This window comes from Molothrus ater, chromosome 1 (genome assembly GCF_012460135.2).
Source record: "Molothrus ater isolate BHLD 08-10-18 breed brown headed cowbird chromosome 1, BPBGC_Mater_1.1, whole genome shotgun sequence".
NCBI classification, from domain to species: domain Eukaryota; kingdom Metazoa; phylum Chordata; class Aves; order Passeriformes; family Icteridae; genus Molothrus; species Molothrus ater.
Genome location: NC_050478.2, coordinates 38,870,621 through 38,884,429, shown reverse-complemented (window position 1 = coordinate 38,884,429; position 13,809 = coordinate 38,870,621). Strand labels below are relative to the sequence as shown.

The following is a 13,809-nucleotide window of genomic DNA, read 5'->3' as shown; positions in this document are numbered from 1 at the left end:
CTAAGGGACCATTTGTATTTGATGGGACGGAAACAGAGCTGGATATTATCAGCCTTGTGAATAAAGGCAGACGTGCATTTAGCCAGATTCAGCTACCAGCTTCACATGCAGCAAAACTGGCTGCATGTGTAAGAACTTTCTGCTCTAAACCATTACAAATAAGAGGGAAGGAAGCCAATTCTCTCATTCCTTCTAGTGAACACAGGGAAACCAACAAAACCTCCTGGTGAGGCGCTTGCAGTTTTAATAAAATCATCATGGTCACTTCATCTCTTGTTACATGAACATCAGCAAATAAACACAATTCCCAAATTGGGTCTTGTGCTGGTTTTGGCTGGAACAGAGTTAATTAGTTTCAAACATAGTTCCAAGGACTGGAAATACTCTTGGAATTCCCTGACACAATCAATTATCTTCTTAAAAACTTGATGTCAGACACTGACAAAAAGGACCATTCCTGTTTCTTCTGGGTTTTCATTTTTGTTTGTTTGTTTGTTTGGCGGGAGTTTTCTTGGGTGGGGGTGCTTGTTGTTTTTGGGTTTTTTTTCTGTGAATTGGGAGAATGCATCCTAGAAAGGATCTTCTTAACCTTCATCTACAAACACTGATAATTTTCACCAAAGCACAGTTCAGTGCAATCTTTTCCAGGAGGGGCACTTAAAGAGACATAGCAAAATTCAAGCACACAAAATTAGCCAGCCTTGCTCCAGTTCCCAAAGAGTTCTGAGCCTTAGCAAAAAAAAAGGGGTACATTCTCCACAACTAGTTTTGGTGCTCCTGCTAAATACAGTGAGGTACACTATGGCAAACACAACCTAAACAGGACCACTGCAAAGGAATGGGTGGCATCATGAGGCTAGCAGTGAAATTTTATCTTGTTTTCCTGAACTGGAGTGCAATCTCTAGAAGCAAATAATAGATCTGTTCCAGGCAGGAGCTCAGCTGCATCCTGAAGATGCCTCCAGGCACTTGCCATTTTGTTTTATTGCTGTTCCTCACACTGGTGAATTGTAAGCATTAGTCTCACAGAGAAGACACATTACCGGGGTGAAGGACAATGGCTTGTTATATAATCCTGCCAAATCCTTGATACAGCAGTTCCCAGCAAACAACCATCTTGCTCTGAGTCATCTGGAAAGTCTCTGGTTCAGTGAGCTTCCAGGAGCACACCATCAAAACAGGTTGTATTTCCACTTCCCATTTCAAATTACAGGAGGGGAGGCATTTATGAGTCAAGGCAGTAATTTTCTCTTTATCTGCCTTCAGATGCCATCCTGCATACGGATCCAGCCCGTGCACCTGCTGAGCCAGAAGCCCTGTGGGAGTTCCCAGCCAGTGCTGGATGTCACAGCTTGCAGCTGTCCTGGGTGGCTGCTGGCACGAGGGCAACCACAGTGTGAGGAAATCCTTACCCTGCTCTTCAGAGAACTGGAGATGCTCCATGTGGGGCTGGACTTGCTCCACACTCACCAGCCTTTTTCCAAATGCCCATGGCTGGTCCCTGTCAAAAGCAAGCACTGTGCCCATTAGACCTCTGGGCTGGCCCTGCATGGCCGTTCACTTTTTTTTTCTTGTTTTATTTCCCTTTGAGGCAATGCCAAGTCTTAGTTCAGTGCTGTGTCACAGATCCCACCCAGCAGGACACATTGCACTGTGTCTGTCTTGGAACTAGGAGGTCTCCTGCCTCAGAGCTGGCCAGCTCAGACTCACTGCTCTCCCACCTCTGCTCAGCCCCACTGCTCTCCCACCTCTGCTCCTCCCCACCATGCCTGACAGACAGTCACAATCAGCTCTTGTGACAACAGCATTGGCATAAGAAGCTGACCAGCTCATCTTTTACAAACCAAACAACCACAACTTTGGCAATCTCACTCCTACTGAATAACAACAACAACAAAAAGAACAGAGTCAGCAGCAAGCAGTAGCCTGTTGCACAGAGCTGTAAATAAACCCAGGACAAATGAGATGAGTCAGCTTGGGTTGGCTGGTGGGTGCTGAAAGAGCTGGTCCAGGGTTACCGCTTCAGGGTGGGCCAAAGTGGGGGAAGATGGAAGGCAGTCACTTCCCTGGTTCTCTGTCTGACTCCCTGCACAGGACAAAACTGCTTCAGCCTTTACTGCTATTACACACTTCCTATGAAAGTACCATACAATTCAGTGCTCAAGCTGTAGTGCAATTAATGTGATTTTAAGACAATTTGCAGAATCTGCAAAAACCATCAAGTTTCATATCTGTGGTTCATTTCAACAGTCATAATTTGGCTAACAGAATTATTCATGCTCAAAACTTCTCTTTTTTTTTTTCTTAAAACAGGTTAAAATTTCAGAATGTTGTCAGAATAGCACCTACTAGAAGGTGAGATTGTTTGCTAGAGAGGCATTTTGAAGTTTTCAGTTCTAAATAGATGGGACCATCACTGGAGAAAATAGAACTCATGTATGCCATATGCTTTACATAGTTTTATGATTCTCGTATTTTTTTATTAAACTAGCCAATGAAAGTAATAACTATACTGGAAATTTTCATTTAGCCTCAGGAGTCAGAACAGTGATTCAGTTTTTCATGGTGTTTTCACTTCTGTTTTCCTTCTCAACAACATAAATCATAAATTTAAGAGTTGGGTTTTCAGTGTAACTTACAGTAATCAGCTTATTTTGTGTTTCCCATTGATATGGTATAACTATTGCTTTAAAATAGCTGTTTACAATGGGCAGCAATCAGCTTCCCAGCTCAAATCATTGGTCTAAAATTAAATACTTAGTATCTTACTATTAGCTCATATGGATTTTAGTCTCTGCCTCTTAAGAAAGGACTACAGGGCATCTATCAGAAATCAAACTACTTAGATTAAGATTGGGGATTAGATTCTACAAATTCAACAGAACCAATTGAATCAAGTATTTTCTATAATTCTATTTTAAAAAAACCAAACCTCAAGTCCTTTTACTTGCACACTGTGTAGCTGAATCTTACTTTGTGTCTTTTTCTGTAAAATGATCTTAAGCAGATGTTCTCCACCAAAACCCATAGCAGTAACTTGCAAAGTGAAAATAATACAAAACTTTCTGTTTTGCTTAAAAGGTGCATTATGACTTTGTTTAACTGTGCCTTGGCAGAACTGCTTTCCAAATAGTTGCAAACAAAGCTACTTATAACACATTATTTTTATAAATGGCTCTGAAAGAGCTGAAAACACAAAGCTCAAAACACATAATTTATAAAGGTTGTGTAACTTGCTATCCAAACTTATCTGACTAATCATGAAACTCGTGAGAGAGGCAGGTGGATTGTAACAGCAGATGAGTTGAAGGGCTGCGATTCTCATACAAGGAAAGGGTTCAAATAATTGCTTGTTAGTCACAGAAAAACAATGCTGCAAGAAAACTGTGTGAATAAATGAATGAGTGAACACTGGACTAATGAGCTACTTCCTCTGCTTGGTGGATGAGCTCTCAGGGGATGACGACTCGTTTTCATTACACTTGTGAACACAGTGCAGAGTTAACAGGGTCTTGGTTTCTGCCTGCTGCTCTATTGACACACAGTCTGATGACAAGGCCTGGCACATGGAGGGCTTGAGCACTGGACACAGGACATTTATTTCACAGCACCAACTGAGAACTGTCCTCCTGCTCTAGGTTTGGTGAAGTGCAGCCACTGCCTGGTGTTTCAGGAGAGCAGATTGATACCAGAGACACGGTGGAGCTATTCTGAGGAGCTGTAGGTTTGCTCAGCCAGGTTTATACTGTGGGCACTGCCCCACACAGGCCTGGCTGATGAGCCCTGAGGGACCCTGGCTAGCTGTAGCCTTGTCTATCAGGTGTTCCTGTCCCTGAGCAGCACCAGAGTACTAACAAGCCCCACTGAAAGCCAGCTTACTTGTTCTCTTCTTTTTTTTTTTTACTTCTCCTCTGGTTCCCCCCCCCTCCCCTTCATGTGCCTCTCAATTCCTCTGTTTCCAAGAGAACTCCTCAGCTTGCACATGGACAGCCAGCTGGGGTCCAGAGGCACTCCTCTGCGGCTCTTGTGCAAGGGGATACAGACTGCAAAACCCCTATGGAGTCAGCTAGGGTCCAACATACTAACTAGAGAGGTTTTCCCAAAGCCTGGCACCAGAAGAGCAGGGAGACCTGAGAAGGCTTGGAAGAGAGGTACCTGCCATTTGAGAGAGCAGTGTCAGCCAGCATTGGTCTTATCAGAGCCAGGCTTAATTTAATCATTCATCTGCTCTCTGATCTCCAGGATACCCCTGCTCTCCACTTCCCTGGATGATGGAGAGATTACAGTATTTAACAAGATTGAATGTCATCTTCATTACAATAAGAGCCTTTAATTATATCATTGAACATCATTTGATACCAAAGAAAAGCATGCTCTCTTAAATTTCAGGCAGTGACAAGGGGTCCAGAAGAACTGGGTTCCAGTCCTGGCTTTGCCAGAGGCCTCTTCTGGCCCATTAGGTAAGAGCGGGATAGCCACTGAATTAAAGGTTGTGTAAGCAGTGCAGCTCAGACACTTCCTAACTGTAGGGAGCAAGGCTCTGCAACCTAAACACTCTGTGTGTAATTATTAAATTGAAGCTGATTCAGAACGTTGACACATAAAGAGAACAACCTACAGGCTCTCTCCTTCCTTTCATACAGCTTTACATTTCAAACAATTACTTTAAAAGGACTGGATCAAAAAGTTGGTGGTTGCTCAAAGCCCCAAAAAAGAGCATCCAATTCAAATCCAAATTGGATTTTTTTGTGGCTGCAGCAGTGTTTCCATCACTCTGAGTATTTTGGCTTCATACTCTCCAAACTAGACTTGTGTCTGCTGGAAAAGAAAAGGGATGTACAAAAATATGGTGTTTTTTCCCGGCTTGGAGAGTGAGTAGATAATAGAGTAGGAATCAGGCTCTATTTTTAGAGCCTAGCTTTTTAATTCATTAGCTGTACAGAACTCTTCACAGGCAGTCACTTTTCTCTACTGGGTCAAGGCTAGGGAACAACTACTGCATTACAAGGACAGAGATAAGTGAGAAAGTCAAGCTATAACTCTCCTCCATCGCTAATTACTTCATTCTAAGGCCCCCACAAAAATCAGCAGTGAAATTCCATGACCTTCTGCTGCAAGGAAGGAGCCAACTGCCTCCTCCAGCAGCATCTGCGCCTTTTGCAGGCATCATGCCAGCGCGCCTCTCCCAGCAGCACACAGCTGCCTTGCAGAGATTCCCAATGCTTCGGAGACAAAGCAAGGAAACAATCACACTCGCTGTTGATTAGTGAGTCCCTGCTTTGCAACCCAGCTCGGGTTGCCAAGTAATGAGCACTTCTATTAGCTATGTGGAAGGGAGTTTCCTACTTGCTTATTTAAAGAACATCCTAAATCACACAATCTGTTTCTACACATCTCACCCTTCGGGACAGAAATAGTGCCCTTGCCAGGTCCTCACCTTGTACCAAAAGCTGAGTGATTAACTAATCTAGGCAGCTGACACAAAAGTGAAATCCAGCCTAATAAAAGCTTGCAGTCAACTATTTTCAACAGCACCTAAACCAGGCTGAACCAGCCTGGTACTGTACAGCCCCACTTCTCTGCAGTTTAACTGTGGTGCTCATTTTGTCTTGCCTAGAAACCAGACAGCTCTTGTAATTACATCCCAACATGCCTGCTCAGACTGAGAAATGATCAGTCCTGCAAACAGAGCCAAGTAGATGGCTTGGAAACAGATTACTAGATTCCTCCATGTCTTAATAGATTTGCCTAGTGAAATTCCTGAAGCTTCCTCTTCCCTCCCCTGCCCTCCTTCAGCTACAGCTTAGTGTCCCTGATTCAGGCAGGCCCTTGGTGTCTGGGGAGGACTGAACTCACATTACAGCCTCTCACTAGGACTGTCTCAGATGACTGCTTTCTACCGTAATCTTAAGGAACACAGACTACCTGCAATCTCTTGAACTTGCACAACAGGTTCAAGAATCAAGTAGGAAAGGCAGAGATCACATAACCTCTCTCTACCCCTGGCTTCCCAAGCCAAGAACCCCAAACAAAAAAGGTTTTCCTCAAGGTTTTGCTTTTTTTAAGTAAAGATTAGTAAAATATAATTAGTCTTTCTACTTCACATAAATTCTGCACAGCAATGTCCCTTCAAAACCAAAATCCTAAGAGCATGAGACACTTGTAGCATGGAAAGACACAAAGGCAATTTCAAGGACTTGGAATGAGCTGTACATACCCAGAGCATCCTCTGAAGGCACCACCATCTGTTCCAAATTCCCTCACTAGTCTGCTAGATACCACATCCCTTTAGATACACTGGCATAAGCAGTTTTCAATAAACTTCAGAGGGGACAGTATTTCCTTTTAAAGTTCAAAGAATGACAGGACCACAAGGGCCAACCTAAGGTAGGTCTCTAGACACCTGTCACGTGCTGCAAGGTTTGAAAGCTGGCAAATGACACAGCGTTAGTGCTGACTGGCCTGTCACCTGCTGTCACCCTCCCCCATCAATGACAAGGGTCCCAAACAGCTTAACAACGCCCAGTACAGTATCATCAGTATCATCAGCCAAAAAAAAAAAATCATAGATTTGGGTTGAAGGAACATTTAAGATCATCTAGCTCCAAATCCCTGCCATGGGCAAGGACATCTTTTTCTAGACCATGTTGCTCAAACATGCTCTGTACAGCTAATGAATTAAAAAGCTGAGCTCTAAAAATAGAGCCTGATTCCTACTGTAATATCTAAAATAATTCCAAAGGAATGGACACACTGGCCATACTGGCACTACCTGAAGCCATTAAATCTACAAAGCAGACAGAGCAGCCCCCTCTCTGCAATAACCCCCTACATGCTCAGGGGAGACCTCACTCATCAAATCTGCTCCAAGGAACTTCCACTTCCTGTCCTACAACATCACAGGACTACCTTTCAAGAACATCAGTGATACTTTAAAGGAGAGGCTAATAAAATATCCCATGTTTAGAGCAGATAGCTTTAATACTTTGTATTTTGCATTTTTCTTGTGTGAACCAAACAAAAGATGTCATCAAAGAACTGCCACCTTGAGCTGTAATTCCTGGCTTTGAGAACACACTGCCAAAATGTCTCTTCTTTAGACTACCACCCTCTTGTAAGAACTTAAAGTGGAGTATTAAGTGAATTTCTCAGTTGAAGGGAAAATCTTGACATGTTTCAAGTCTCAGGAAAAAAACCCAAAACATTCCCATCCCAAGCTGAAGTTCCAGGAAGACACAGCTACCCCTGTCAACCTTCTTCACAGCCTTCTATCAACCTCTTTTCCTATCACTACCTAATGGATATAATACAGAATCTGTGGAAGCAATGACAGCCATCCACCTAATTTACCAGGATCTGCATTTAATCTCCAAGCCTTTATGTGCAAACCGACTTCATGCTGAAAAGGTCACACTGTGATTTCACAAAAAGTATCTAAATACATTCATCTGTAACTGTTACCCAAATGTGTTTATTTCTACCACCTAACCATGCAGAGTACATCAGAATGCAGCTCTTTAACACAGATGCATGTTTTCTGTTCTGGTATCAAAAGGAATGTTTAAGAAACTGTTCCCCCTCAATCTTGACAAATAAAATACCTACTCTACAGTTAGTATTTTACTATTCAGCCTAAAATCTTATCATTCTTTGCAACGTGCTCACATTTTTAATATTGTGCACTGCAATGAACAGAGCAAGCTTTACCTTTCTATTCTGTGTTTAGCTCATTTAGACAATGTTTGTAGCTGAGAGGCCCAAGAGCTGGTTTGATACTGAAGAAGTACAAAAAAACAGAACTTGAAAAATAAAATAGCCATAAGTATTTAATTACCCATAAAAAATAAATGAGCACTTTCAGTTTACATCTCATTGCACAAGATCAAAGCTGGCTTTCAGTCTAAGCACAGGACAAACAGAGACCCCAACCTACAAACAGTGACTAAATAAACTCAGACTAAGAGAAAAAAGAACATGGACCAGCCCTTGGGCTTTCAATACACACTGCACACATCCTTCCACATTATCCAAAGTGAAACCCATCAGAGAACTCTACAGTCGGGGCCTACAATCTCCACAAGTATCAAATTACATTTTCAAAAGCCTGTCAAAACATGGCAACACCCAAACTCCTGGAGAATTCTACGCTTATCCACACAACCCAAGAAGCAGCAGAAGCACTGTTGAATTGAACAACCTGCATGATCTTTATTGGATGGCCGCGTTTACAAGGATTAGCGGTAGCGGTGCAGCTGCAGGGTGTTGCGCCTCCTCCAGGCGGCGCGGCGCGAGCCACCGATGGTGTGGTGGAATTTGTGGCCCTTGCCGAGGCCGCGGCTCTTGCGCCCGGCTGACGTCAGCCCGCGCATCTCTCTGTGCTTGTGGACGGGCTTGGTGATCCATTGGGTATCGGGGTTCCTCCGGATGGTCTTATGGAAGGGATCGATCAGGATCACTTCAAAGAACTTGTAAGTGGAATCTTCGCCCACCCAATACGAGTTCAAGACTCTCAGAGCCCCACAGTGACGGCCGGCACGTTCCTAGAGGAAAAAATAAATGCAACGGGCTGTCAAACCATGGATGCAGGGCACTCTTCATGCATACAGATTACTAACTCAAACATTAAATTTCAATTTTCCCTAGGACAACCTCTTTTCCTATAAAAACTCATCCCCTTCCAGATGCAAAGGTGCAAGGAAAAGTAACAGCTGAAAAGAATGCTGTGTTACAAAAAAAAAAAAAGGCTGTTTGGATTCCTGCATGAAACAGGTTTTAAAGACCATGAGCAGGAAGGTGCTTGGTATACAAAAGAAAGAACTCCTTGTACACAGAAGCACCCAGTCAGTAAAAACACAATGTTAAGAATAACTTCAACATAAATATGAAAAGCATGAGCTGCACTTCGGGTGATGGAACAATCTTTAATGGGAAGTTATGAAAGCGATTAATTTCCACATCCAAAGCTACAGGGGAGAAAGAAACTTCTGCAGAGTGTAAGCCTGTACTGGTGGGAGTAAAAGAATAGCTGATGCAACAAATCTTTGTACCACTGCTGCTGGCATATTAGTGTGTGCTATTCCTATCCTCACTTGTGGTTAGGAAGACACAATCTTAGTTCAGAAAACAAAACAAAGCAGAAAATAGCAATTATGCAACTCAATCTGCTTCTCCTGTCAAGAATACTCCTTATTTAAAACACACTAAGTGTGTTTAATTGTAGGACTTTATCATCATTATAGGGAAGCATGAATCAGTGGACCCCATTCATCTTCTTCCCCAATGTGATCCTAGCTTATCGTTTCAGGCTTTCCTAAACAGGTAGACTATTTTCTGCACATGGAATAACATTTTTTAAAGTCCTTTTATTCTAGTGTGTGAAGAACCTGTATGAAATATTAGAACACCAATCATCCTTGGCCAACTTCTATTTGGGGAGGGGAGCTCTGCATTTCTGTAATCTGAAAAATGTAAATCTTCCAGAAAGACTGTGTCAGATTCAGAAAATTTGAAGCTAAAACTGAGGGCAAATAACCTCTTCCATAGCTGTCCTAAGTGAGCATGTGATTAGCCATCAGGTATCTGGGAATAACACATATGAAGAGAATGCCATAAGCACTGAAAACAGAATAGCATTTTTAATTCAAACTCATCACCTGTGTTTCTTTTAAATAAGCATGTTCCATTTATATTTATTTATAATTTATATTTTTTCCCTGAAAAAAAAATCCCACCATATTCAACTTGCAGAAGTCACTCAGCAGTATTTTTGAAGTCCTGAGAACAGAAAAGTCTTCTGCTTCAAGATGGAAAGGCAATGACACTTATCCTTCTTCCACAACGTCTAGTTTGAGAATGCAGCCTGGTATTAACTCTAACCCACTGAAAGAGGGTTTTTTTGTAAAGGTGAGAACTCCACCTCTTCCAGACTACAACTGTGATAGCAATGAAGCTTACAAGATCTCATCAAATCAAAGTTTACATTTTGAGTATTTCAGTAACAAGATCTCACCTAAAAATAAGTTAACCACCAAGATGTGTGCTTGTGAGGTACCAGTTTTTTATAAAGCTGAAGGTCTCTGGCACATTGCCTTCAGCTCCTGCAATACATCTAAGGGTGCTGTGCAGAACCACTACACAAACAGGTGCTACAGGCTTTAAGACAGGAACTCACGTTTACTTTGTGAAAGGACATCACCTACAGCTGGTGATTCACACCTTAGCACATGCAAGTTCGTATTTCTCATGCCTAGCTCTTTATTTTACTGTGGCTTGGACTAGTTATGTGTTTTTCATAACAAATATTGTGGCATACTTGAGAAGTATGAACTTCACTAAACCACTCAAATGGTTTCCATAGACCCCATTTTAAAAGTCTGAATAAAAGTCTGAATAGTTTTTTTATTGTCTCAATAGGGTTTTTAAAGACTGCTGCTTTCCTGCCATCATTATTCAAAATCTTACTAACAACTTACTAACAAAACAGCTGGTTTGGTTTTGTATTCTTTGTCTCTGAATATTAAAACTTTCAACCCAAATTTGTGAGCAATAACCAAAATAGTCACCTCTGCTACAGACTGAAGACTCCTGGCAAACTTGAGCTGGTTAACACCATGATGCACGGGTTTACCATAGGTTGCACCTTTGGGGACTGGGCGTTTGCGGCCACCACGGCGAACACGGACACGGTAAATAACGTAACCTGAAACAAACAGTGACTTAGGAACTACAACAATTCTAGCAGCAATTGTACTGCATTTCCAATCCTCCAAAATTTACATGAAATGCTGCAACACAAAGTCATTTTACCAATTTTTACCAAAATTTCCAACTTGGGGTGGATAGTGCAAGATGTTTTTGTTATTTTCATTACAAGTGAGTAAGGAAAGTGATTTCCTGATGCAACTGGTTTTGCCTCCAAACCAGAGCTTATGGCACCTTTCCACTATCCAGTCCCAAACCAACTAAGATCAGCTACAGCTAAACTGTAATACAATCATTAAAAAAAAACCTACCAAAAAAAAAAAACCCAAACAAAAAAAAAACCCAAAACCCCAACCAAACAAAAAACCCCACCAACCAGCAAAGCCACTACCCAAACCGCACAATTCAATGGCAGCATTCAAAAAGCACTGAGGCACAAGCCATCCACAAACCCTGCTGAAATCTTGTCACTGAGAAATGACAAAACTAGACAGTGACAGAAGTGTCAACTCCTAGCTTTTTATTTCCTTTGTGAATAAATATATTGGGTTTTTAAATGGATTTCCACAAGTTCCACATGGATAGTCACTAATCCCATTTCTTTTCCTGACCAGTAACTGTTTTTTTCAAAGACAGTATAAACTCCATCATCTTGCTCAAGTGCATGCAGCCGTAATACAGTCACAGTATGACTTGGGTTGGAAGGAACCTTAAAGATCCAGTTCCAAGCCCCCTGCCATGAACAGGGACACCTTCCACCAGACTAGCTTACTCAGAGCTCCATCCAACCTGGCCTTGGACACTGCCAGGATGGGGTATTCACAACTCCTCTGGGTGATCTGTTCCAGTGCCTCATCACCCTCACAGTAAAGTGTTTCTTCCTAGTATCTAATCTAAACCTGCTCTTTCAGTTTGAAACCATTTCCATTGTCCTGTCAATACACGCTCTTGTGTCTCTATCCAGATCTCTTAGTAGCTCTTTTCAAGGTGCTAGAAGGTCACAGTTTAGTCACCTAAAAAAAGTCAAAGTAACAGATGACAAAACTTGGGCAGAGTAAGGACATCCCCCAAACCTAGGATACTAAAATCCCTGTCAATTGTGTGGCACTAACACTGCACAAGAACAAAAACTGAGGCCAAAGCTCACTTGAGCTTCACCAGCCAGAACGGCAACAGAAGGCACAGATGCAAAATTAAGTGAAGTTAAGGTTTTAGGCTGTGGGCACTGTTACCAACTGAGAACATTTATGATATTCTGTTAATTTCATGCAAGACACTTCCGTTTTTTGGGGGATACTTCAGTTTCAGACTTTGATACTCTGCTGTCACTGCAGGAAGCCATGTCCCTCCACGGTGAGGCACAGGGACCTGACCTGTCCGTGCCATTACCTTGCTTGGCCTTGTAGCCCAGCCTGCGGGCCTTGTCCGGGCGCGTGGGGCGCGGGGCGCGGTGCAGGGCCGACAGCTGGCGGTACTGCCAGCAGCGCACGCGCAGCAGGAACCGCATCACGTCCGACTGCTTCTTCCTCCACAGCTCCTGGATGTACTTGTAGGCACCCATGTCTGTCTACCTGCTGGATAGAGAGCTCAGTGAAACACTGCAGCAAGAACAATTCCCAATCTGAACATCTTCAGACAGGGGTGGCGCACCAAATTGCACATGGAGCAGCATTGGAAGACAAGGAGCTGTCACGCTTCTTTGTACCACTGACACATCTGGGAACGTGGATCACACCTGGCAGCCTTCAACATGACACCTTGCAGTCACCATTCCCAGCAATTTTCCTCCTCTTTTATTTATTCTGAAGTGTAAACTCCTCAACTGAGAAATTTTCAGCTGTGCTACGTCTGATACTACTGAACCCAACAATCAACACCTGGCTGGAGTTTTAGACACAAATCTATCAAGAACTACAGGATTGTGAGGAGTTAGTGTTAACTCTGATGTTATAGTAAAATTTTTACTTTAAGTGAAAGTTTAAAGTTTTCTTAGTAAGTGGAAGTTTAACAGTTGCTTAAGGAATTAATTGGATTGGGACTTTTGCTTCCTTAGAGCTATTCACACAGTGTCTCCCACATCCCAGGAGAGACAAGGCCTTCCTCCACATTTGCTGAAACTGGGTTTTAAGTAAAATGAGGCATACTGACCGTGTCATACTAAAAAAGAAGTGTCATAGCTCAGTGTCCTACTGCTGCTGACATTTGTGTTATGCTCCACAGATGCCCTGTGGAGTTTTTTTCTAATTGTTTTTAAAAATCGTTTCTGCTGAGCACCACTGGGGGTAGTTTGTAATGCCTTCAGCACAGCAAGGGCCCAAGACAAAGTTCTTACAGGTCAATTTTTGTCTGTAGAAAACAGTGATTATTACAAACTCCCTCTTCTGAACTGCATATGTCTTAATAACATGAACATAATGCAAATATGTCTTAAATTAATATGTCTTAACAGCTGAAGGCGTTTCAAAAATCACATATTACTGTATTTTGTCATCATGTTTACTGCTGTTTTCCTAAAAACCTCTGAGGCCTTACACATCTGCAGCAATCAGCACGTGTACCTGACCTCCATCAAGCCCCCAGCCCAACTCACCATCAGATACACGCAGCTCACTTTATTTACACGAAAAACCACGCCACAAACAGTTCGGGTGCGATTTAGGATACCCCTCTTGTTTGAACCTGCCCATCCATTCCCATCCTCGGCCACCCCACCCTTTCACGGCCTAATGGCACAAAAATCCCCACGATCAAACTGCAAACGCGGAGCAAACCAGGGCGCGCCGTCTGTCACCGACCCGCACCCGCTGTGGCGCGCCAGGGCCAGCCGGGCTGCCCCGCTCCCCTCCCCGCCCCACCGAGGCACAGCCCGCGGGCCCTCCTCCACCGGCCTCCCAGGGGCTCCGCGCCGCAGGAGCAGCCCCATCCCAGCCGGAGCCGGGCGGGAGCGGCGGCGGGACGGGCGGATGGGCACCCGGATCCTGGGATAGGCGCGGATTGAGGGAAAGGCCGCGCGCGGACCGGCCCTCACCTGATGGCGCCCAGCGACGGAAAGGAAAGGCCCTATTTCCCACACACCCTCGGGCCACAACACACTTCCGGCGGCGGCAG

The 13,809-nt window shown here is 43.4% G+C and overlaps 1 protein-coding gene across 1 annotated transcript; it reads right to left on the bottom strand.

Annotated features, from left to right (window-relative positions):
• Positions 1-7,800: 7,800 nt before the first annotated feature.
• On the bottom strand, positions 7,801-13,804 carry RPL15 (ribosomal protein L15). Its single transcript, XM_036401114.1, has 4 exons — positions 13,730-13,804; positions 12,091-12,275; positions 10,563-10,699; positions 7,801-8,540 (listed from the first exon to the last, which is right to left on the bottom strand). The coding sequence occupies exons 2-4, from the start codon at positions 12,260-12,262 to the stop codon at positions 8,235-8,237; spliced, it is 615 nt and encodes a 204-aa protein (XP_036257007.1). The 5' UTR covers positions 12,263-12,275; positions 13,730-13,804; the 3' UTR covers positions 7,801-8,234.
• Positions 13,805-13,809: the final 5 nt, after the last annotated feature.